Source organism: Balaenoptera ricei, chromosome 16 (assembly GCF_028023285.1).
Source record: "Balaenoptera ricei isolate mBalRic1 chromosome 16, mBalRic1.hap2, whole genome shotgun sequence".
NCBI lineage: Eukaryota > Metazoa > Chordata > Mammalia > Artiodactyla > Balaenopteridae > Balaenoptera > Balaenoptera ricei.
Window position 1 is genome coordinate 52,428,870 of NC_082654.1, and position 26,168 is coordinate 52,455,037.

Below are 26,168 nucleotides of genomic sequence, written 5' to 3' on the forward strand. Positions count from 1 at the left end.
AGAAATGAGGGCGGGGCAGAAAGGGGGTGGGTGGGCTTTGGGAAGGGCATGGCCTTAAAAATCCAAATAGATTCCAGGGATGTGTCCCTGAAGGCTTTGGGGGTGAGATTTGCGGTTGGGAAAGGGGCAGATGGTGAGGGATTATCAGGACCACCTCTCTGAGATCTCAACCCATTCCTGTCCTGCCCCCCAGGCCAGGCTAGCTTTCCCAGAGGGTCCGATGACTAGTCTGGTCACTAGTGGGGGTCCACGTGTGTGCTGGGCAGCAGAGAGGGCCTTCGAGTCCCTAGTAAGGTGGAAGGCAGAGCTTGCCAGGCAGCAGGCTAGTCTCCCTCCCCATCCGCAGTGCCCAGTTGTGACCATGGAGAAGCAGCAGACCCACGCAAGCCTTGCAAGGAAGGGCGAACTGTTTGAAAGCAGATTCAAGCCCCATCATGGGACAGACTTGCTAACAGAGCTGGCCAACACAGGTATGGACTGTCCCAGGAGGGGTGAGCTTCCCATCCCTGGAAGACGTTTAGGCAAGCAAGGCGCTGCTATGGGGGCCCTGGGTGCTGACAGCTGGGAGAAACACTTAAGCTCAGGAGCCTTCCTGGTTGCTGATAAGTTTCCCTGGGCTGGACCTTCACTTTCTTGCTCAGACACCAGCATCTGGTTGAAGAAGCAGCCTGTTCTCCTTATATTCACAGGATGTACAGGGCGGACACTTCAGGCCCGAGCTTGGTCACTCTCAAGGATACCCTTGGGAGGGTGTGGCCACAGACAGAGAAGACCCCTTTGTGTGCTCCCCAGAGAGGCTGGGGTCCCAACATTTCCTCCCCAACGGCGTTCACAGGAGTAGAGCATCCCCCATCCCCCGGGCCAGTCCCCCTCCATCTACTGTTAACAAGAGTTAGGGATTCAGGGCTTCCCTGGTGGCGCAGTGGTTGGGAGTCTGCCTGCCGATGCAGGGGACACGGGTTCGAGCCCTGGTCTGGGAAGATCCCACATGCCACGGAGCAACTGGGCCCGTGAGCCACAATTACTGAGCCTGCGCGTCTGGAGCCTGTGCTCTGCAACAAGAGAGGCCGCGATGGTGAGAGGCCTGCGCACCGCGATGAAGAGTGGTCCCCGCTTGCCGCAACTAGAGAAAGCCCTCGCACAGAAACGAAGACCCAACACAACCATAAATAAAATAAATAAATAAAAGAATGTGAATTTCTTAAAAAAAAAAAAAAAAAGAGTTAGGGATTCAGGCCAAGGAGAAGATGAATGAGTAGTCCTAGAGTGTTTGGCAATTTTCAGGCCCAATTAACCAAAACCCTTCATGTTGAATCCCCTTGGGCTTGGCCCTTTCACTGAAAAGGTGCACTTTATTTATTTTTTGAAAAGGTATAACAGTTATTTTTATTTTATTTTATTTATTGAAATATAGTTGATGTACAATATTACATAAGTTACAGGCGTACAATACAGTGATTCAAAATGTTTAGAGGTTATAGTCCATTTATAGTTATTATAAAATATTAGCTACTTTCCCTGTCTTGTATAATATATCCTTGTAGCTTATTTCATACCTAATAGTTCGTACCTCTTTTTAAAAATTTTTTTTTAATTTTTTGCCAGTTAGCCCTTTATTTTTTTTTACTGTTTTTTTTTAAAAAATTAATTAGTTAATTAATTTATTTTTGGCTGTGTTGGGTCTTCATTTCTGTGCGAGGGCTTTCTCTAGTTGCGGCGAGCGGGGGCCACTCTTCATCGTGGTGCGCGGGCCTCTCACTATCGCGGCCTCTCTTGTTGCGGAGCACAGGCTCCAGACGTGCAGGCTCAGTAGCTGTGCCTCACGGGCCTAGTTGCTCCGCGGCATGTGGGATCTTCCCAGACCAGGGCTCGAACCCGTGTTCCCTGCATTGGCAGGCAGATTCTCAACCACTGCGCCACCAATGAAGCCCCCAGTTTGTACCTCTTAATTCCCTACCCCTACATTGCCCTTCTCCCCTCCCCTCTCCCCACTGGTAACCACTAGTTTGTTCTCCGTATCTGTGAGTCTGCTGGAAAGATGCAGTTTAACTTGCACAGACATTCCTGCATCTTTCGTGTTACAAAATGCTGGGAAAAAGCCAGGGCAAGCATTCCCTATGTTCTACACAGAGGTGAGGAGACTGCGGCTCTCTGTAGAGCACCCAGTGAGCTGGAGGCACAGACAGGGCTTCCTGGGGCAAGTGTCAATGTGCTGAGAAAAGCCAGCTCTCCCTGTGTCCCATCTGCCCATCTCCTCACCAGTGGTTGTGATGCTTTTGACTTCTTTCTCCTCAGTTCACTCAGTCAACAGACTTGTACTGGAGAGGGATAGAGAAGGAGTACCCCACATGCCGTGTGTGTGTGTGTGTGTGTGTGTGTGTGTGTGTGTGTGTGTGTGTGTGGTGTGATTGTCCCTGCTTTCGAAAGGAAGAAGTTAAAGCACAGAAAGGGTAAGTCACTTGCCCAGGCTCACACAGCCCGTGAGGGAAAGAGTCTGGATTCACACCCAGTTTGGCCTGGCTGTAAAAATAGTTGAAACTCTTTCCATGGCAGAGGAAGATGACCGTGAAGCTCCTGAAGCTTCAGCTCCTGAGCCCCTTGCTCACACGTCCTTCCAGAGCCCTAATTTTGTATTTGTAGTTTATATTCTTCTGTCCCTCTTCAATTGTACAGGTTCAGATCTGCTATAGTGACTAGCGGCCTGGTTTGCCTGGGACTGAGGGGATTTCCAGGGATACAGGACTCTTAGCGCTAAAGCCATTAAAGTTTGACTTAAATGGGAATGAGTTAGTCACTCTAGACCGGCCCCTGTCCTCAAACAAAGCACCTGAGAACGTAGGAAAACAGCAGCTCTTTATGGAGGTTCTCACCATGGACCCTGATCTTGACCTTGTGGTGCTGAGGGTCTGGAAACTGCCTCGAGGGCTCAGTTTCTCATAGCTGGGAAGGAAAGTCCCACCTGCCATGAGACATGGGGCTTGGCCCTCACTCAAAGACCCTGGGCAGTCTCAGGCACACCTGTCACCTTATCCTCCACATGCCCATCATCCCTGCATGGTGACAAGCTCCCTCTCCCCTGGGCCTCCTCACCATGGCACCTGCTGTGAAATACCAAATCAGGTCATCTCTAGGTCAGGTTCCGACAGCTCTTCCTCAGGTCGATGTAAAACAGCTGGTCCCGCTGTTAGTAAGTGGGAATTCAAGGGCCAGCTGCCAGACTGGACATGCATGTGTGTTCTAGCCGCATCTGCCAGCATGTCACCCCAGGCTCTTGTGGCCTCTTTGATCATATCTGATCTGAGTGTGCTAACTCGCAGTGCCTTGCCCACATACATGCACGCACATTCACACAACTGCCCGAAAACACACGAGTTCTAGTCCCATTTGCAGACCCATTTGTGCACACCCAGCAGATCGCTCACATCTCCTCATTTAAACACGCATGCCCAGGTCACGTGTGTGCACCTGCACTAGGAGAGGTTGGGCAAGGCGCTCTCTCAGCTCCTTCTGTTGCTGAGCAGCCGATGCCTGCTTTCGGGCTCATGTTCCTAATGACCTTGATCTAGGAGGGGGAAAGGGTTGGTCTCCAGCACCCTGCTACTGCCCCAGCTGTCTGGATTGAGACCGTCTGGCAGACGAAAGTCTGCCCTGGAACTTGGCATCCTGAACTGTTCTGTTCAGTTGCCAAGTTCCAACAAAATGACTGCTCATGACAGGGAAGCCGTGGTCCAGGATGGGATTTGGTACGGAGCATGAAGGCATAGGGTCAGGGGATGTACCTTCTCTGGACACGACTGTGAGGTCCCACCTATCCCAGCCCAGGTGAGGTCCTGAGGACTGTCCTCTACAGGTCTGGGTCAGGTATACCCACCTGGCTGGAATTTGGGAGTCCCTCCCTACAGCAGTGGGCTCTGCGGGGCTGAGGAGTCCTGGACATTATCTACTCTGAAATGTGGCCACCCTCTGTCCCCTTGCTGTGTCCAGGCCAGGTGTAAGGTGGCTGCCTCAGTGTCCTTTGACATGGGGATGGCATTCCTCCTCTTATCTGTCTAAGACCTGACTTGTTCCCCTAACTGAGAGACTCTGCAGGAATCTGGGGCTGCCACCTATTCCCCCAGTCTCCATCTAGCTGGAACTAGTACCCACTTGCTGGGATTCCTGTGTCTTAAGCTGGCTCTTGGTCACTGTGGCATTCACACAGGTGGGCAGAAGCTCCAGACCTGGCGTTGCCTATTTTCACCCTATAGCAGTCTCCTTTGCTATCTCAGCCTGCCAGATGGCTGAGCCTGGGTAGGGGACATTCCCAAGAATGTCTTCTCCTCCAGAAACTAGTATGCTTCTGTCCCCAGACAGAACTGGTCCTTACTTGGGACCTTGACAGGGCCCTTAAAAGAATTTAGTGCTGTAATCTGTCTGCTTTGGTGTCTCCCCCAGAGTGCTTTGAATCATTTAGGGGAGAGACCATATTTCATGCATAGGTTGCTTCAGTATCCACATAGGTCCTGTCCCACAATAGATGCTTGATGAGCAGCTGTTGACTGGCTGAATGATGACTGAATAAATGAATGAATGAAGAGACACCTGACAGTGTCATAAGTCTTGGTTCCTGGTCCTAGTCAACAACTGACCCTCTTCAGGCCTTTGACATGCCCCCTCCCCCTCCATGCATCCATAAATGGATAGGCTGAAGTAGCCAAAGCGTATACACTGAAATGCCTGCTGAGCCAGGCAGGATGTGGAAAAGTGTGAAGTGGCTGAGGGAAAGGCAATAGGGAGTGGTGGGAACTACTGCACACGTATAAGCGTCCATATCTATAGCATATTTAAACATTGAGTTGAACAAGCGAAATGGTGGCATTTTGATGTGGAAAAGGACGTTTTCAGGTCTGACATCTTGTAATTTGATAAATTCCACCCTCTGGTTCATACTTTGCAAATTCTGAGGGGCAGGGCAGTTTGACAGATTAAACAGCAGATGAACCAAAGACCTCTTCCAGTGATGGAGCTGTTGATAACAAGCCTGCCACCTGCCTCTGGACCTGGCCACATGTTACCAGACTGCTTATGAACAGGCAAGGTCCAACCACCACTTGGGAAACCAGACTAGATACCTAGACACACCCATATCCTAGAAGTTTTATGATGCTTCCACTGCAGGGCAAGTGGCTGTGGAGTCAGTTGGAGGGAGTCACACGTGGGGTCCTGCGTGAACATTAACCAGCTGGAACTCTAGACAGTGGTTTACCCTGGACAGTTGGCCCAGAGATAAGCTCAGTGATGAGTCAGCAGGGTGGGTGGGCACACAGGGCTGTAAAATGCATGTGGTTTCCAACAGGAGGTTCTGTGATAGCTGGGGATGGAACTGGTCCCGGAGGACCTAGTCTTTTTTTTTTTTTTTTAATTTTACTTTAATACATACATAATTTTATTGCAAAGATGTGATCAATAAAATGTTTTTCAAACACAAAAAGTATTACATTTGGATAACATTTTATGGGGAAGTGGAACATAAATATAAGTTATAAAAGACAGTGTAGAATTACCGAATGTTAAAGAGCTCATTCATGTAATTTTTTTTTGAATTTTTGAATGTTATTTTATTTATTTTTTATACAGCAGGTTCTTATTAGTTATCTATTTTATACATATTAGTGTATATATGTCAATCCCAATCTCCCAATTCATCACACCACCACCATCCCCACCTGCCACTTTACCCCCTTGGTGTCCGTACGTTTGTTCTCTACATCTGTGTCTCTATTTCTGCCATGCAAACCGGTTCATCTGTACCATTTTTCTAGGTTCCACATATATGCATTAATATACGATATTTGTTTTTCTCTTTCTGACTTACTTCACTCTGTACCTGAGGACCTAGTCTTGAACGGGGGTGGAGAGGGGGAGAGTTCTGGATCCGTTTAGTTTGGTGGAAACAGATCTGGGATGACAGTTCGGCTTCTATTTCAGAGCCAGACATTTCTCATTTCCTCTCCCTAACAGCCCTCTGTGACAGGCAGTCTTGGCCTCATTTTCCAGATGGGGAACCTGAGACTCTGAGAGGTCATCTGACCTCCCTGATGTCATACAGTCAGCCATCACCTGAACCCAAGTCTGTCTGGGAAGGCTGTGCTCTGTCAACTGCACTAGGGGTCCCACCAAGTCAGGGAGTGTGGGCCCCTTCAGTTACCATGGAGACTGCACACCTTCTCTAGTGACACTACTGTAACCTGCCAGTGTGTTTAGATTCTTCAAGGAGTCAATTAAGGCAACAGAAGAATTCCAGTTTTATAACATAAAGTCACTTCCAGATGTCTGGGTTTTCTTTGTATACTCTTAGGGTCCCTGTGAGCCTTGAATAGCCTTATTCGTAAGACTTTCCCTGTCAACACAATACCCTTTGAGGGTTAAGTTCTTCCATCAAGTTTAAAAGCCCGTGTCACAAGTTCTGGAGAGGGCATCCCACAGGTGAGCGTGGGAAGGAGAGTGTTTGGCATTTGGACAGCGTCCGGCTCTGCATGGGCACCTCTGTTTGCTTGGGAATTGGTCTCAGTCTTTCCCTCGCTCCTCAGAGGAAGGACAGATGGGGCAGGGTGGGCGGGCAGGTGCAGGGTCCTCAGCTCCTTTCTGTGCCTCCCACCTTTGGCCTGGGCTGCTCTGAGGGCTGGTGTCCCTGGAAGCCCCTTTGGGTCACTGTCCCTCTGGCCCAAGGCTGGTCTCTCTCTGGCCCTCACCTCCCCCAGGCCAGTGGCTCAGAGCGTCGGGGACTGCATTCCGGCCCCTCAGAGACAGCGTCCTCCCAAGGGCCAGGTTGTGTCTTCCTTTTATTTGTGTACCTTTAATGACTACCCTAGTGCGCCCTCAAAGATGCCGAGGCTTCTGCGGTTGTGCTTTCCTGAGGACAAGGAGGGTTCGGTGGCCGGACACATGGCCTTCGAATTGCTCCTCCTGTTGACTCTTGAGCGCACGTGTTTCGTTTCGTGTGAGTGTTTTCTTTACCTTCTCTTGGGTAGGGTGGGGTGGGGGGGTGGAGCGGAGAGGAGATGGGTGAGGGATGAGGATCTGGAATGGCCAGCTCCCCCACTGCTGGGCGGCGAGGGGTTCACCTTGCAAGAGAGTTCCTGCTGAGAGTCCCACACAGCGCAGGAATGTTCACCGTGGACTTGGCCCCCAGTGCATACAGTTACCGAGCCTCAAGGCTGCTCCCCTGCTGTTCAGAAGCCCCTGGAATCCCTCCCCTCTGTCCCTTCCCTGCTGTTCTGCCTTTGTTCCAGCTCCTTCCATCTCCTCCTGATGGTCCTTCCTACCTGCATTCTCTCCTGCTCACACACAGCTCTGGCTATCCATTGTCCTCAGGATAAGCTCTAAAATCTGAGAACGTTTGGGCGCTCTCATGGCCCCAGACTGAAAACTCCACTTCCCTTTTGTCCCGCGATTTTGCTGTCCAGTTGCTAGATTCTTCTCAAACGCTCAAGTCTTCACCCCTGCTTCCCCCTAACACACACGCACACCCCCATTCTCCCGCTGGAACTCTCCCATAACTCAGTGCAAGCGTCAGCTCTCCTCTTTTCACATCCACTCCTATGCCTGGTCCTCTGTTCTTGCCTCACAAGTGTGTGGAGAAGTGATGATTTCTCAGCCCTCAAGGACCGTATTTGCTCACCTCTGAGCCTCAGAACTAGCACAGTCTGACCATTACCTACCCCAGGAATGGGTGACTGAGTGAGTGAATGAGCTCGCAAATGAAGTTTCTGGAAGGAAGGCAAAGGTCTGTCCTAGAACAAGGTAGGGACTTTGAGCTTGCCCTAGGACCGTTGTCCCCATTGCCCAGGGCCAGGGAAGCTCTGCCTATCAGCCTCGCACCTGGTGGGCCTGGACTTCTCAGACGTGCCTGTGGGGTGACGTGGGGAGGGCCTTCTCACCTTGCCGGGAGAATCAGATTAGAAGGAATTTACTGAGGGATAAGCCTCTTAGACCTGGGCCATCTGTTCCCCCTGAGCCTCCTCTCCGCAGTTCTGTGTTCACTTGGGCATAAACACTCCCCTAGGGTCGGGGGCAGGGAAGGCAGGGGCTTCCCGGAACCAAGCTCCTCTGTGTGCCAGGCCCCTTGTGGGCATTTTACAGCTGTCTACTTGCCGGAGCCTCACGTTAGCCCTCTGAATAGGTCCTGGACTCTCCATCTTACAGACAAGGGAACTGACTTGCCCAGGTCACACGAAAATCCTGGGGAGGACCGGGATTTGAGTCCTGGTGTGTTGCACCAAGACCCTTGCTCTTGTCACTATTCCTCACTCCCCCCTTTTCCTGGTTAGGGCGTGCTGTGAGGAAGGTGTGGCCTGCAGGAGAGACCTCAGGGTGTGGGCTTCCTCTAGTAGAAAGCTGTGGCTCAGGCCCTACCACCAATTTTCTCAAGCAACCCTGTGCCATGCATTTTGTTTATTTATTTACAATTTGTTTCTTTGAACGTTCTTTCCAGCAGATTCACATCGGGAAGTCAGGAAGGGGTTCCTTCAGGAGCCATGGGACGTGGGGCTTAGGTGTATCTCAGGACAGATGAACCTCTGCGTGGCTGGTTGGCTGCTCTTGGGCTCCTGTTACCCTGCACCCTGGCAGGCTGGGAAGTCTCCAGATTTGTAGCTGCCACAGGTCACGGTGGAGTCTTGACTATCAGCGTTCAAGGGGCCAGGTGAAGACTGAGGCCAGGTGGGCTGAACCTGGAACACCATAACTCTGAAGGTTGGTGGCATGATTGAGACCAGGATCTGGAGTTCTGAAACTTTCCCAGGGCCTTTGCTGCCCGACATGAAGCCCTGCAACGTCCCAGCTTGCTGCCATGAAGGTTGAAAGGGGTTAGTGAAGCCCGTTGATGCCTTCCTTGTATGTTTTGTCTCGCTGGATTTTATATCTCTGAAGCCAGCATGAGCCCAGAGGGTTTAAGTTACTTGTCCAGGGCCACACAACAAAACAGGCATTCCAGAACTTTGACCTTTGAATCCATGTTGTGGTTTTCAGAAGATTCTGGTTCTGGCTTTTCTAAAAGGCAGCATGAGCACAGTGCAACATGGCAGGCAAGAAATGTTGTGTCTTTAAGAGAGAAGGCTCAGGTTCATGGGCAGAGGCTTTGTCGTCAGCCCCAACTTTGAGGGGAGCATCCTGGGGGAACCTAAGTCTTCTGGGTGCCTAAGGCACTGAGCATGAGGGTCTCGGCTATATGGAGCCTGTTTTGGGGAGCACTACACCTGTGGGAGTGCCCCAGGCACCACCCAAGAGCGGGGCTTTGGCTTGAACTTGCATGGTCTGCAGCTTCTCACATGGTGTCCTGGGAAGGAGCAGTGGGCAGACGAGACCAGACAAGAGGCAGAGAGGCAGACAGAGTCAAGGCGGGGGAGAGGGGAAAATACAGTTAAGATTAATTTTTAGATACAAAGATTTTTTAAAAAAAATTAAAGCAAGAGTCAGATCTTACCCTCCTTCCTGGAGGCCCAGAGGGGGCTTTTCATTGCAAACATGACCAGCCCAGGCTATTTCTATCCCAGCAGGGAGTAATCTGATTTACAGGCAGAAGATGGAGAGAAGGTAGTTTATCTGTTCAACTGTCTCTGTCAAGAGCAGAGTCCACTAAAGTTGAGGGGTCTGGAAGGCCTGTTTCTGATGGTGATGGTGGGAGGGTTCACCCACACCTACTTGCAGGACCTTGGACCCTCAGGCTGTCTCCTCCCTGTCTCAGGCAATATGTGTCTCATCTTCTGACAAACCAGTCCCATTTATGGGAGGCATAATCCATAAGGAAAAAAAAACCCGCATGCATTAAGCTAGTCTTCCTAGGTCTTTTTTTTTTTTTAAGATTTTTTTGATGTGGACCATTTTTAAAGTCTTTTATTGAATTTGTTACAATATGGCTTCTGTTTTATGTTTTGGTTTTTGGCCACGAGGCATGTGGCTTCTTAGCTCCCTGACCGGGGATCCAACCGGCACCCCCTGCATTGGAAGGCCAAATCTTAACCCCTGGACTGCCAGGGAAGTTCCCATAGTTTTTATTAAAGTAATTTATTTATTTATTTATTTATTTTTGGCTGCCTTGGGTCTTCGTTGCTGCACGCAGGCTTTCTTTAGTTGCTGTGAGCGAGGGCTACTCTTCGTTGCGGTGCACGGGCTTCTTGTTACGGTGGCTTCTCTTGTTGCAGAGCACGGGCTCTAGGCGCACAGTCTTCAGTAATTGTGGCTCGCAGGCTCGGTAGTTGTGGCACACGGGCTTAGTTGCTCTGCGGCATGTGGGATCTTCCTGGACCAGGGCTTGAACCCGTGTCCCCTGCATTGGCAGGCGGATTCTTAACCACTGCGCCACCAGGGAAGCTCTGTAGTTTTATTTATTTATTTATTTATTTATTTATTTATTTAGGCTGCGCTGGGTCTTTACTGTGCACAGGCTTTCTCTAGTTGCAGTGAGTGGGGGCTACTCTTCGTTGCGGTGCGCGGGCTTCTCACTGCGGTGGCTTCTCTTGTTGTGGAGCACGAGCTCTAGGTGTGTAGGCTTCAGTAGTTGTGGCACGAGGGCTCAGTAGTTGTGGCTCGTGGGCTCTAGAGCGCAGGCTCAGTAGTTGTGGCTCACGGACTTAGCTGCTCCACAGCATGTGGGATCTTCCCAGACCAGGGCTCGAACCCGTGTCCCCTGCATTGGCAAGCGGATTCTTAACCACTGAGCCACCAGGGAAGTCCCCATAGTTTTGTTTTTAATAGCACAAAAAAATTCTGGAAACAATCTGAATATCCTATTGTAGAGAAATGGTTAATTAGTAAATGGTACCTCGTGATGATGGAAATGTTTAACAATGATAAAACCCTGTGATTATGAAGACTATATAGCATCACGAAGAAAAATGCTTACAATGCAATGTTAATTTTAAAAATTAAAAAATGAGGTACAATAAAAATAAAAATAAGTAAGCATGTTTGTATTAAAAAAAAGGAAACACAAATGAATGAGGAGGGTTATTAAATTATGGTAATGAAATTCTTCTTTTTCCTGTTCTCGTTTCTGGATTATTACTATATGCAAGGTGGTATGATAGTTAAGAACATAGAATCTGGAGCCAGATTATTTGGATTCAAAGCCCAGCTCTGCCACCTACTTACCCACCCTAGCTGGGTGACCTTCAACAAGTTACTAAACCTCTCTGTGCTTTGGCACCTCATCCGTAAAAATGAGGATAGCAAAAGTATCTAACTCTTAGGATTATTGTGAGGGTTAAATGAGTTAGCACATGTAAGTGCTGCACAGTAATTGCTATATAATCACTAACTATATGAAAAATAAATTTAATTATCATAATTCATCCATAGCTTCATCTCTTAATCATAAATAAGTGCTAATATTGGTGTAATTTTCTCTTTTTCTTCCTATTTGAAAGTGCTTTTGCCTTTCCATAGTGATAACCATAGTAATATACACTGTAAACTACTCCTTTCTATTAATATCATATTGTGAGAGTTTTCCACCGGCATTTTTGATGGAGAACCATGATTTCCTGATCACTGTTTCCCCTCCACCCCCTGTCCCCACCCCAGGCCCCAAGATTCTCTCCTGTGGCTCCTACAATAAATACTGCGGTTAACTGATTGCAAATATGGGTGCAATTCTCCACCCTCCCTTTGCAACGTGACTTTGCAGCTTCTCTCATCATGACAAGGGGTCTATTTCCCTGCTCCTTGAATCTGGCCTGGTGACTTGCTTTGACCAAGAGAATGCAGTGGAGATGAAGGTGGACTAGTTCTGAGGCCTGAAGAGGCCTTAGGTACTTCTACTCACATAGGTGGAACCCTGCAGCCCCAGGTAGACAAGTCTGAGTTTGCCTGTTGGAGGATGAGACACCATGTGGAAGAGAGTCCAGTTGCCCAACTGAGACCATCCTAGCTTCAGACCACCAACCCCCAAACATGTGAGAGAGCCCAGCCAAGCTCAGCAGAAGTGCCTATCCAACCCTTGGAAGAATGAATGAGCCCAGCCAAGACGAGAAGAACCATTCAACTGACCTGTAGACACATGGAAAATGATAACTACTTATTGTTTTGGGCCACTGAAGTTGGAGGTGTTTTGTTATGCAGCCGTGGCTGACAGGTATAATCACAAGGAACAAGACTGCTGATCTGAGCCCCTCTGATTGGTCCACTGGGCAGTATGGGCCGGGCACCCTCTCCACCTCCTCCTTTCCTGCATCCATTGTACTGAGCCCTCGTGTCCACCCTGCTACCACCCAAAGTTGCCAAAATCCTCAAGTCATCACACTCGTGGTCCTCAGTGGGTAACCTTTGTCTCTGCAGTCTGGGCTCCTTTCTGAAGACAGTGGCAACCCCATGGTGGGGAAGAAATCTCTCTGTGTCCCTTTCAGCCCCTGTCTCCCACTATGGGTCAAGTCATTTTGCTGGGCTTCAAAGCAGGGAGGGTGGCACGGAGCTCTCAGGCCTCGGGAAGTCTGTGGGATAGGCAGGCACACTCTCAGACTCGAGGGACCCTCCCACAAGGCCGCCCCAGCCTTCCCCAGGAGCTCCCTCTCACTCACAGCCTCAGAACACATGGATGGAGGGCAGCTTGACAGAGTCCCCAGGGTCACAGAACTTCCCAGCTGGTGGGGTCTAGACAGCTGTCATTCTGACCCCAGCCTAAACCTGAGGCTCCTCAAGTGCTAACAGAATCAACAAATTGAACATTCCTTTTAAAAGTGCTGCCACATAGATTGCTACAAACTTTTCAAATGCTTTATAGAAAGCCCTTTTTTAGTAAATTGGTAAATGTGGTAAATTCAGCAAATTGGCCACTCAGCACATTGATTTTTGACAATGGTTTTGTCAAATTGACCCAGAGTCCTGTGCCTGCCGCTTCCTGTCACCGCCACAGTCCTAGAAGAGCACATAGGTAAAAGCCATGCTCAGGAAAGATGCCTTAGATTGGAGGGTAGGTGATATTGTCCTGCGTGTGTCACAGCTGGTGATGTCAGCTCAGGGACATCCTCCAGGCTGCCCCAGGTTACCTTCTCTTTCGACAGACATGCACAGACACTCCTATGTCAGTGAACTGGGATAGAGAGGCTGAATTCCCAGAGCCTGGCACACCCAGTGTCCCTGCTGTTGATTCCACAGCGTTGAGTGAGCCCCAGGGTCAGCCCTGGAAGACGGCGGTTGGAACCTCCAAGCCTGGGCGAGCTCAGACTTCCTCCACAGCCACGGGAGGGCAAGTTTACGGAGTAGCTGGTGCCAGGCCAATGCCTGGCTTTATAGTCACGACCCCACGGACAATGAGGTAATAGACTCTATGAAAATATAGAGTCCATTATTATACCCTTTCACAGGTGAGGAGACTGAGGCTTAGCAGAGCTGGGGTACCTGCTCAAGGGCACACAGCTAGCCGGTGGTGGAGCTGAGATTCCAACCCAGATGGAGCTTTCCTTCCAGAAAGTATGCAGTCTCCCTTGGGCACGTGCATGTCTTCATAAGCGTGTTGCTGGAAACTTCTCTCTCTGGAGAAGACTGTTGCAGTGGAAGGAGGAAGACAGATCCAAGTTCCTGGCTCTGCCTCGTACTCTTTCTGAGCCTCAGTTTCCCAATCTGTAAAATGGTGACCATGCTTCCCCAGGGCAGTTCCAAGGATTTAAATGAGACCACATGATAGGGACCTAGTAAAAATGTTTTTTGCTCTTCTTGTTCTAAGTTGTTTGCAAATTCCTGCAATGGAATTTAGAAGACATATACACTAAAAGAAATCCAGACTCAGCACAGGAGCCATGCACTCAGGTTATTCTAAAGTCTTGTGTGACTGAAAAAAGAGCTGCCCTTGTGCTGTGCACAAGGAGTTAACCCAGCTGTTTCCTATGAACCGTGTGGGCTTGTCTGTGTGTGTGTGCGCACGCACCATGCATCCTTAACTTCTCTTATGTTTATTGTGATGAAAGAAATTTTCACAGGGAGTTCCCTGGTGGCCTAGTGGTTAGGATTCTGGGCTTTCACTGTCGTGGTCTGGGTTCAATCCCTGACCGGGGGACTGGGATCCCACAAGCTGTGCAGCGTGGCCAACAAAAAATTTTTTTTCACATATTGAGAAATAGCGAAGTCATTCTGGCTTATACATGAGTTAACTTGAATTTTTTTAAAAAATATATTTATTTATTTATTTATGGCTGTGTTGGGTCTTCATTTCTGTGCGAGGGCTTTCTCCAGTTGCGGCGAGCGGGGGCCACTCTTCATCGCGGTGCGCGGGCCTCTCTCTGTCGCGGCCTCTCCTGTTGCGGAGCACAGGCTCCAGACGCGCAGGCTCAGTAGTTGTGGCTCACGGGCCTAGCCGCTGCGCGGCATGTGGGATCTTCCCGGCTCGGGGCACAAACCCGTGTCCTCTGCATTGGCAGGCGGATTCCTAACCACTGCGCCACCAGGGAAGCCCCTTAACTTGAATTTTATGCTAACTAAAATAGCCTGTGTGTGGCCTATCAAACATACATTGTACATCTGCTTTGAATATTAAAAGGGCACATTGATCAGAAGTAAAGAATGCCCATGTTTAAAATATAGATTAAACGCCCCTCTTCCTGGGATGCCAGTGCTGGTACTCCTTTGATTAGAATTCCTTCCCAGGTGCCAAGGTCATACTGAGTCGCTGTGTACATGCTGGTCTGTTCTTTTTTTTTTTTGAAACCTTGAAGAAATGCAACCCTGACTTGTTTAATGTTCTTTGTTCTGACAAGATAAAAAACTGTGCTGAAAACCCTGCTTCTCCACAACGTTTTCTCAGAGTAATCTGGGAGGCGGGCTTCTGCGCCAGTCCTCAGTTTGGCTCAAATCAAACTATTTTCTATTCTTATTATTGATTGTTTATTGATTACCTTCATCGACAAGGGCCTCTGAGCAAGCCCATCCTGGGGAGGGGCTGCAGGGTCTGAGCATACCCTGCCCCTCCCCATGGGGAAAGACTCACACACCTCCTCCTCCAGGCTGGAGCCTCCGGGGAGAGCAGAGCTGCAGTCAGCCAGCCCGGGCCGGGCCTCACACTCGGGTTCAGTGTGTGAGAAGTGGTTATTTTTACCCGGCCCCAGCGGGATGTGAGGCCAGCCTCAAAGGAGGGGCTGTCAGCTTCTCCAGAGAAGTAGCCCGAGGCTGAGCCGTGCAGCCTGCCTCCCTCCCTCTGCTTCACACCCAGGCCCTCGCCCGCCCCCAGCTTGGTGCACAGGACTCTTGGTAGCTGGGAGGGGTATGGGAGCTCGGCTCTGATCACAGGTTCCCTGGGCCACGGCCCCAGAGGAGCCAGCAGGGCTGGGGCCTTCTCAGACTTCTGAGAGGGGGCCTTAGGCTGCAGGGGCGGGGGGTGGGGTGGCAGGCAGGAACCCTGGGTTTGTGTCAGGCCTGGCTGGCTTTTGCCATGGGGACTCTGCCTGGCCCAGGCTCTAGGACCCTCCTACCAAAGGCCAGCAGAGGTCCAGCCGTCCTAACCTTGCACCCCGGGTCAGGCAACTCCCATGTGTCAGCCTGCCCCTGGCCTCGTGCCCCAGTCCGGGAAGCTGGGTGCCTGCAGCCCTCCGCTGGCCCGTCTCCCTCACTCCCCAGTCCCCTCCAGGCCTTGGAGGAGAGGGCAGCCTTGTTCTTCGAGACCTCGCCCTGGCAGGGAGCCTGGATCTGCACCTCTAGCCTGGCGCCTTGGACTGGTGCTGCTTGCCCACAGCTCTGGGACTCCCTGGACCTGTGGGCCCCATCCCCTCTGGTCACCCCGCCTCACGTGCCAGCTCACTCCCGAGGCCAGCCCTGCCTTAGTTCGTAGCTTCCATGACTGCCTCCAGACTCCCCCCGCCTCTGTCTTCAGGCCTCCCTCTTGCCCATCTCCTGCCTGCTCGCCTGCTGCTTCCCCTGCCTGCCCTGTCCCCTCCACACTCCTGGTGCCAGTTCCTTGTCTTTCTTCAGGTGGCACAAATGTCACCTGCTTTGATGCCTCCCACCCAGGGTAAGGGTCTTCCCCATCCCATTTTCTAATTGCATCCTGTTCTTTCCCTTGTGGGAATGTATTCAGTTCAAGGTGATTAATTGTTGACTTTTGGGGGGGGTCAGTTTCCCCCACTAGACGGGAAGCTCAGTGAGGGTGAGATCACGTCTGCTTGTGGCCCTTCCACAAAAGCGCCTGATGTCCCCCAGGCACGGGGGGCAGGGGGTGCATACACGGCCTGTCCCATGGCCTCCCCAGGGCTTCTCCTTACACCTGAGCAGGTGCGTGGTGCTTACCTTTCCGGGTCATCAGGTCAGGACCAGGAACTCGGGGACAGCAGGGCTTGCCTTTCCCGGGCTTGGCAGGATGCCTCGGATGCCTTCTTCCTGAGGGTGGACACAGGGACAGAGACCCTCTCTTAGCGTGCTTGGGGACACCAGGGACTGGGTCTGTGCAGGAGTGACAGGAGGGAACTTCAACTCCCAAGGCGGAGGGCTCAGGAATGTTTATTCAAGGAAACTCAGGATGGGCCAGGCTACAGGAGGGCCCGTGGGAAGAGTGGGCCTTGAGGTGATCTATTTTCCATAGATAAAAAAGTCAGCTTGGGGAGGTACTCTGCCTCCAGAATATGTCTTCCTCATGTCCCTGTCCGAGTAACAGTTCAGCACTGTCACTCAGAAGTGTCTATGCCCTTTGACACAGGAATTCTCTCCCTTTGGTAATCTAAGAAAATAATCCTAAACTTAGGAAATGTTTTAGGTATACACATGCTTTTTACCATATACTTAAAATAGTGCTAAGTTGTGACTCATTTGAATGTCTAAACATTCATAAAATAATTCATCACAGCACATTCACTTGATGGCAAGTTATACCTAAAAATATTAGTTAAATAACACCACTTTGGGGAATCTGCTAGAGATACTCCTAAATGGATAGGAAACTTAATGAGGAAAGGTATTCATCTTCATTGAATTGTCATTAAGGTAACATTGGCAACCTCTAACTTTTCCAACAGAAGAGGTCTGATAAATTGCATTGCTATGGACCGTGTTTATGAGGAGCTCTAATCACTGTTTTCCATGTTGTATATGTGGCAATGTTCACTGCAGAAACTTTAGAAAACAAATACTTTCTATAATCCTACCGTGCAGACAGATAATGGCTGCTGTTGACATTCTGGTATAAATGCTTCCAGATTTCAATCATAAGTATTTTTGGTGACTATAATAATATAGTGATAAATAAAAGAGATACAAGTTTGAACATGCAGAGAGTTTTCAGTTACAAAGATGCTTGTATGCATACCGAAAAGAAATAAACAAAATGTTGAACATGGCCACTCTTGAGTCATGAAACTATGGGTGTTTTCCCCTCCATATTTATTTCTATATCCCCAAACTCCAATAAATGTTAAAATAACCATAATTGCTAAAACAAACAAACAAAAAAAAGTAGGCAGTTTTTAGAGGGTTAGGCAAGAGCAAAAGCTCAAAATATTCAGCTCTCTGAATTGATAAAGACAGAAGAGCTAAATACTCATATCCACGGAGGTGCAAGGGCCGTCTCCCCCAGTTCCAAATGCACACGAACATGCCCCCCACCACGTACTCTCATCGCATCTGTCTGCCACAGGTGTTTCTTGTGCGTGAGATTTGGGGGTGTTCAGACTCAGATGGTCTACTAATTAATTTATTCATTCACTCAACACAGATTGACTGTGGTCCAAGCTTCATGCACGTGTAATAGAGAGGCTCCAGAACTTCCAGCAAGGTAGGACTTTGGTGCACGAAGCAATCTAGCTGGCAGGTTGTGTGTCCGAGTGGTAAGCACACTGCTTTTACTTAGTTTTTGTGTGTGTGTGTCTGGGGAGCTGGGGCTGTGGATGGAGATTGCAGGGGTTTAAAACTCCCGAGCCACCCCCGGTGCTGCCACTGTGGATAGAGGTGCTGTACAGGTTCAGGGGTGACAGCCCGTCTTTCAGGGCCCAGGACTGCCTGTGAGGGCCTGCCCTCCAACATTTCCTGATTCCAATCTTCCCAGACATGGGAATCCCTGTTCAGGGACCAGCACCCTGGGCGGGGGACGGGGAGAGTCCTACCTTCTGCGGAGAAGACGGACAAGCAGAGAAGCAAGATGCAGAGTAGTCTGGCGAGGGCTAGAAACCTCATGGTGGCCGGGTGGGAACCGCACGTCCCGGGGAGGCCGCTGTGCCGCAGAAGTCCTCCCTTGGGGCCACCGGGGACCTTTATAGAGTGGCAGAGAGAGAGGTGTTTCCTGGTGGGCAGGGCACCAGCAGCCTTGGAATTCTCATAAAGGGTAGAGTCAGCCCCTCCCAGGAGGAAAATAAACTCAGCTTTTCGAGAAGTTGACAGCATTTCATGAACTGTAAAACAGAAAGCTATAAATGCCCAGCCCCAGGAAGGAGCTCCCGACAATGGCCTCAGAAAGCTCCTGGCAGGGAAGAGCCACTTCCCAGGGTTGAATATTAACTTTTAGTGTCAGTATTCATTCCATCAAATACATATTTTCCTGTTCATTCCTTAGATGTGGCAGGGAGGCCCATAAAACCCCTTGCAAAGCCTCAGGGAAGAGTCTTGAGCAGTGAATGAAAAATAGGGAACACAGTGCTAGGAATCAGAGGACCTGGGTTTGAGTCCTTGCTCGGCCACATAACCGCAGTGTGTCCTTGAATTTGCCGTTGAATAGCTTTGAATCTGCCTCCCGTCTGTGAAATGGGCACAGCGCTCTCTTTCCCACAAACCTGAACGAGGACATGTTCAGGAGGAGCCACCGGCAACATGGGAGATGCTTGTACGGCTGGAAAAGAGGTAGACCAGCAGCTGCACCTTGATGGGTATTTAAGACGGTGATGAAACAAAAGGACATGTCAGGTACAGAATCAACCTGAGCCAAGATGTGGAGAAAGAGAACATCCTACAACGGCAAGCCTGGGGGAAAGTCGGCTGATGGTGCAGGAGGCTCAGGAGTCACCTTATTCATTGGACACACACCATGGGCTAGGCTGTGTGCCTGGCCCCAGGGACACAGAAGACACTGCCTGGGTGGTCTCAGGGAGCTTCTCTTGGTGGAGGCAGTCATGCAGACACACAGAATTTGCATCTTCCCTTGTGATATTATGTCCATCTTGTCCTTTCCCTTCATAAGTGTGCCCTTCTAACCAAAGAGCTGGTTGCCAGCCTCGAAGGGTAAGTGGGAAGAGGATAGTATCAGGTTCAACACTTTAGAATCAACCTGGTTCCTGGCAGTCAATTCAGAGAGTCCCCACTGCCCGGAATTGGCTCTCTTCTCTTGCTAGAGATTAGAGATTCAGTATAGATCACATGCTCAGACAGCTTGGTGAGCAAATTGTTTGCCAGGGGATATTTTGACAGTCAGCCTGTATGCTTTCATGTGTTCCCAAAAGCCTTAAAACCAATCCACACAAAGAAACTGGTTGGGGCAACTGTGCTTAAGGACCAAATGTCATACTATGTTAGTCACCTGCCCAGCCCCGGCCTGATTCCGTTTCCGGACTGCATTCTGAATCCTGTTCGCTGTGGTGAGCGGGCAGTGGCCATGGCAGAGGGTGTGGTCAGGAAGACCCAAGGGGTCTACCAAGGACAGCTCCAGAGCTGGGGCCCCGGAAACGCTTGCGGGGTGGCCATTGTAGGAAGGAGGGTCGGGAAGAGGATGGGGCTTGTCTTGAAGCTCCATCTGTCAGCCCTCACGCTGTTTTTTCTTAGATTGCTTGTTACAGGTTCCTAAACCCAGCAAACTTTCCCAAAGATGCTTCCTGAGATCACAACCATGACTCACATCAAGGATTATTACCACTATTTTCTGGGGTCATTTAGGGTGTCACCACTGAGTTCTCTGGGCAACAGCATACCTTTGGCTGCCACTTACTCGTTACCTGCTGTAACAGGTCCTCTTTGTATTGGCATGGTTCCTTTTTCCTTTTGGTAAGCCATCATCAGAGGGGAAAAGAACGAGGTACTTGGCAGAGGGGGCAGGGATTGGGCCAGATATTCAAGCTGAACTCTACCTGCTTAGCAGTGGTGCAGAAATTAGGAGCGATTCCCAGGCTAGTGAAGAGAGAGATTCGTTTGGATCCACAGTCAAACAAAGCCAGGACTTGGGTAATTTTCCCAGAACCCTCAGCCACTCAGCCACAGAGTCAGAAATAGATGTTAGGTTCTCAGTACAACTTTTTTTGGGGGCACTGAACAGCTAAGAACAGGAAGAACTTGTGATCTCAAGGGTCTGTTCCTTACACACTCACACATACAACTCACGGATTTGCAGGTGTTCCCAGGACCATGTGTTTAATGGGAAGAGCAGATTCAGATGTCAGAATTCCACCTGCTTTTTAAATGCTTCTAAAAAATTACTGAAGCAATCTATGATGCATTAATTTGAATAACACAGGGTATTAAGTATAAGTTCCATCCAAAACTCCACTCCCCAGAGACAATCCCTGTTCACAGATTTTCACCTGCTTTTTTAACATTTCAAAGGTAACTGTCAACTTCTTACTTTAAAAAAGGAAGAAACACCTCTGGCTCTTTAGAATATTTGAAATCTCATGTTGAGCTGAGAGAGGTGAAAATGAGAAGCATTTTAACAGGAACACCTGTTAGTTTTAAGCACATGCAGTTTGGGTACAAAAATAATCAAAGTTTGAGGCTTTGAGTCATCTCCAAAGATGATTTTAGAACACTTGGCAATCTTCCTGAGAAAAAAGTCTCCAGAGACACACCTAACACACAGGGGAATTTACAAGGAAGAAAAAAATTTTCAAGTCAAATCTGTGATTTCTAAGGTCAATTAGGAAAATGCCTGGAGCCCTTTATGGTTAGAGCATTTTGACCCATGTCCCTCCTTCACTCTTGGCCACCATGCTCTTCTTCAAGGCTGTTTTATGGACCCTGTGATTGATCAGAAATGACTCTCCATCCTTTATTTGCTCAGGAAATTGCAGATCAGTTTATAATAGAGGAGGGGCCAGCATCTGGTGTGATCCTTCAGTTGTCTTCTCATTTAATTCTCCTCCCACCCCAGGGATGCAGGCATTTCATTTCCATCTTACAACAAGGGAAAGGGAAGTTTCCCTTCACCTAAGTATGTTATGGCAACTTCTCACCTGGAATCAGGTGTGTTTGCCTCCAAATCAGAGGTTCTTTCCTGACAGTGGTACCATTAGAGCTCATGAGTAGTTGCAAAGAATCCACAACACTGAAGTTTAGCTTACACACTACCCTCAAATTGTACCAAAACCTGACAGCTTCTTCTATTTTTTACAATTAATCTGAACTTCCTCATAAGCCTCCAACCCACTGGATCTCACCTGCCCCTGGGTGTCCCACTGCTGGGGTCAAGGCTGGTAAATCCAGGGTCTGTTGCCTCCTATTTCACCCTTGCTGGTCCCCTAGGTTCTCAATGATGCTGTGAATCCACCCACTGTTACTCTTGCCTGCCTCCCCACTGGTGTGGGCTACCCTGCCTCACCATGGTGGCTGCCAGCAGGCCTGCAGGCTCCTCCGTGGGCATGTGCCACAATGTGACCTTCTCTTCCACACCACAAAGCCACCTGGGGAGACTAGAAGGCACTGTGTTCTATCCTGCGGCCACTCCATGCTGGTGCTGGAACACCTATGAAGCCACCATCTCTGAGTTCCTGAAGGGAATAGTCCCTTGGCTTTCTGCTCTCTCTCTGGAGTTCCTGGCCTTTTGCCTCCACCCCTTCACATCCACCCCACAGTTTTAGCCTGGAGTAGGGGACTCAGGATGCTTGCTTTCTATTTCTGTCTCCCTTGCTCCCCTACACTCATGAAAAGCACAGGCTCTATAGCCACATGATGCAGGTTCTCAGTAGAACACGTGGCAATCTTTAGCTGTGTGACCCTGGACAAGTTGCTCAACTTCTCTGTTCCTCAGTTTCTCTGCTCCTCAGTAAAACAGTAGCTGAAGTTGGAGAGGAAGAGATCTCTTTGATGAAAGTGAATGCTAAAGCATCGTGCCCTATGAAAAGAAGTTTTTGTTATATTAGGCAGTCAGTTGCCAGCAGTAGGGTGCATAGCTTTCCCTCCCTTTTTCAATAACCTGTCTCCAAGAAATACCAATTTCCCACTTGTGCTCAAGGATGTATGACGCTTCTTTAACGTGGAACGATGATTGTCTTTTCTTGCCACGATTTGGGGCAAAGAAAACATAAACACTGAAATTCAGGTCTAAAGGACTGACAGCAGACCCACCCACTCGTGTGGATTTTGATGGAGAAGGGTGAGAGGACCAGCAAAGCAAGTGCCACTGACTTGGGCAATGGGGAGGAAGGAGGATGCCAAGGTCTCCGGCTTTTGCCAGCGTTCGGAGCTGGAGAACGGCAGGTGGGGTTGGGATGGATCCTGTTTGTCAGTGTCTGTTGCGTGCTTTGCAGGTTTGGCAGCAGGCTTCCCAGAGGAGAGGTGTCCCCTTCCCTTACTCTTGCCCCACGCCTAGAAGCACCAGCACCAAGCGGATGCGCAAGGTGCGGACAGAGTCCTGCCATCCTGGGCTAAACTTCAACCCTGATGTCACTGCAGACACAGCACATCAGGGCTAAAAGGGCCTTGAGGGCTCTGGGTTCAATTCCACTCCGAGGTGAGATGGTGCCAAAGGCCACAGGGTGGAGAGAGTTTCCGCTTTCCCACTAAATTCCTAAAATCTGAAAAGCTTCTTTTAAGGTGTTCAATGTATTTTCTCTCCATATGGACTTAACCTTTCTAACAAACTACTTAGGGGCAGATATAATATACTGAAAAAGATACTGAACTCCCCATTTCCCTTCCAAATGCCCATTTTTTTCTGCCACTCAGAAATAACAAGAGTGAAAATCTTGTCATAATTTCTCCAACTTTTTTTTTCTTTCTTTCTGTTTTTGGCCGTGCCAAACAGCATGAGGGATCTTAGTACCCTGACCAGGGTTCGAACCCGTGCCCCCTGCAGCGGAAATGTGGAGTCCTAACCATGGGACCGCTAAGGAACTCCCCAACTTCTTTTTAAATGCGTCTTCTACTTAAATGAGGTAGGTGACCATGCTTCTTTTGTGAGGCACCCAGTATAAGGGTGACATAATTTGTGAGCACACAAGTAGAGTCCCAAACACATTTGGTTTGCGGGCGGAGAAGGCTGGGTTCTCTGCAAAGTAGGTCCGGATGCTTTCCATGATGCTTTGCGGGGAGGCTGCCCCAGACATGCCCCTTCCCACCAAAGCTGGGAGCCCCCTCCGGCCCCCAGCCTTTCTGTGCTGGTGTGTGTAGGACACCTATGTTCCTGTGGGCACTCAGCATAGTGAAACTGCCCCCTTTCTCTGAACTCCTGTAGTGAGTAGTCTGGATAATGCTTTTGTAGTTTCTCAATAATCACTTCACAATTACCTTGGGTCATTTGTTGCTGTTTCTCACATTTTAGCCACATGGTACCAAATAGAGTGCCTATCTCTTGACCTGATCTCTTAAAAAAAGTGACTTGTAAAGATAAATGCTGTTATGGGGGGAGGAAAAGGGATGGACTGGAAATTTGGGGTTGGTAGATGCAAACTATTACATTTAGAATGGATAAACAACAAGGTCCTAATGTAGAGCACAGGGAATTATATTCAATACCCTGTGATAAACCATAATGGAAAAGCATATAAAAAAAGTGCTGTACACTTTGCTGTACAAAGTGACACATTATAAATCAACTATACAGCAAAAAAAAAAATAATAATAATAATGCTGTTGTGTTCAGGCGCAAAATTCCCCACCAACAGTAAGGGTTTCTGTCTCCAGCATTCCCTGCTCAAAGGTCAGCAGGGCCAACGGCCCTCCCTCACTATGAGATCTCTCCTGGCCACCACCCACTGCCTCTGCCCATCTGATGCTGTCTTCTAGCTGACAAGCTCCCAGCCAGGCTGTGACAGCCGGGCAAAAAGGGTCTCATTCACCCTGGTTTCTCCCCACAGTTGGTGCTAAGAGTTCATTCCCTCAAGGAGTACTGAACTGAACCAACTCGTTAATCCCTTTTATGAACAGCCAGATCATGCCAAACCACGAAATCTTTCTCTCTCAACTTCCACTGGCATTCCTGTTTGGGAGTCATTCTGCATTGCTGGGAAATCAGTCCATTCAACCTGTATGAAGTACGTAACTGGGTGGGGCTAGGTTGTAGAAGATTCTCTCTGAATCGTCAGGTACCAGTTCTTACAGGACAATGAACTATTAGAAATGGAAAACAAATCATTGAAAAATACCATTATTTCTTCAATTCTAAGATGCCACTGATTTAAAGATACGCTGTTTAGTTTTGTGGAAAAAAATCATTAAATGGAACACACATTTCAGAAATGAAGTCTGAAAAATACTGCATCTTAGAACAGGTAGCATGACTAATGAACTAATAAAGACACGACACCCTTCCTAGGAGATCGTCATTTGAACCTCATTTCACCAAGCTCTGCGATGCTAAGTAAAACTACTCTGGGGCACATAGGTGAGCAGTCCACCTGTTCCAAGAACATGGAAGGCTAGCCTGGAAGAATGATGGCCACCTGACACCACACGTACAGGTGATCAGGCAGCTTTTAGAAAGTGCTTAGTGGAAAGCATTTGTTTTAAATATTTAAAACTTTTCTGAATTTGCCCAGTTGTGAGAATGAATGTCAAGTTGGTCCTGCCATAAAATATCAATCCTGTATTTCTGGGTGTAGCCACAGGGACCCCCAAGGCTTCTAACTGTATCCAATGAGGCTGCAACACATCCTCTCAGCTGAAGGTGGAAGGTTGGAGGCCCGTTAGGAGGGCTGATATTCCATTAGGTGAGGAAGCAATACAAGCTATGAGCAAAGCAGAATGGAATGCTGAGGCTGAAGGGAACAGATTGTGCTGGACCTGCCCTCATGCTAACTGGTGGTGGCCCTGTGAGATACCGCTAGAACAGTCCATATAACCCTCTCTCCCCCATCAGACTTTTCACTGATTTCATCTTTGCTACTGGCACAAAATGCTCCTTTTGCTATTTTCAAGTGTTAATACTGAGGGAACTTTCTTCACCTTCCTGAACTGTTTCACAAAAGACAAAGTCCTCAAGATCAGAGCTTTCATATCTTCTCCTGAAAAATGGCTTCCATTTTGACTGCTAGCTAAGTTGAGTACATTTGAGGAGAATTTCATCTTACTGATTACATCGACCTTAAAAAATGGTTTAATCTGTAGCTTCAAGTGGACTGGCCAATACAGAAAAGGAGTTTCTGGTACTCTATACAATACGATCTGGGGAAGTAAAATATAAATGATTACCATCCATTTATCCTTCAACGAGATCAATCCCTTTTGATAAACACTAAAATTCTAATGTTCTAAGTATTTTCAGCTAAACCTCAACCTGCCTATTTAATTTGTCTAGTGCTTTTGATTCTCAAACAGGATTTCAGCCCTATGGCATTCATCACAAACTTCCCAGTATATCTGGTTAGGAGGTTCAACTCTACCACTTTACTCTTCCCAGCCATATGACCTTGTGCAAAGATTGAACCTGTGGGCTTCAGTTTACTCCTCTGCAAAATGGGGACAGCAGTGCTTAGCTCAAAGGAATGTTATAATTATGCAAAGGGCTTAGCACACAACATGCAAACATTTCCGTTCAACATTAGCTATTATCAGCGTATCTGGACCCTCCTACCCTATTCAAATGATCTAGATCTTGGGTATATTCAATTTCAGGGACTTTAATGTGGACACATCCTACACAGATGAACAATTTTAAGGAAAACATGCCTGCTTTTCTTCCCAGATCCTAACATTTTAAAGTGCACAGAAAATACTCAAGGGTCAGGGCTCTAGGCACAGCACACACACCAGTTGTGTGCAGGGAATCAGGCTTCAGGGGAACCTGTTCTTGTCATCTTCCCCCATATCCCTACTCTCTCTCCATATTTCTGCTGTGTAAAATGCCCTACCTTTCTTATGTGCTGTAACTATGTCTACTCTTGAAGATTTCCTCCTCGAACATCTTGTAAACATAACATTGTTCTCTTCTGACACTCATCACAACAGGCTACGGCTGTCTTTACATGAGGTTGCTATGCTTTAGAAGGCAATTTCTATTATTGTCTCCCCTGGGTCCAGTTAGCGTGGTCCAGACGCTATACTCACGTCCTCTGAATGTTCATTAGATACCATTCTAAGCAAACCAA

General features: G+C 48.7%; 1 protein-coding gene across 1 annotated transcript; it reads right to left on the reverse strand.

Moving 5' to 3' along the window:
* Positions 1-8,427: 8,427 nt before the first annotated feature.
* Positions 8,428-18,158, reverse strand: GPR15LG (G protein-coupled receptor 15 ligand). Its single transcript, XM_059900398.1, has 3 exons — positions 18,054-18,158; positions 16,249-16,338; positions 8,428-9,316 (listed from the first exon to the last, which is right to left on the reverse strand). The coding sequence occupies exons 1-3, from the start codon at positions 18,121-18,123 to the stop codon at positions 9,231-9,233; spliced, it is 246 nt and encodes an 81-aa protein (XP_059756381.1). The 5' UTR covers positions 18,124-18,158; the 3' UTR covers positions 8,428-9,230.
* Between the last annotated feature and the right edge of the window lie 8,010 nt (positions 18,159-26,168).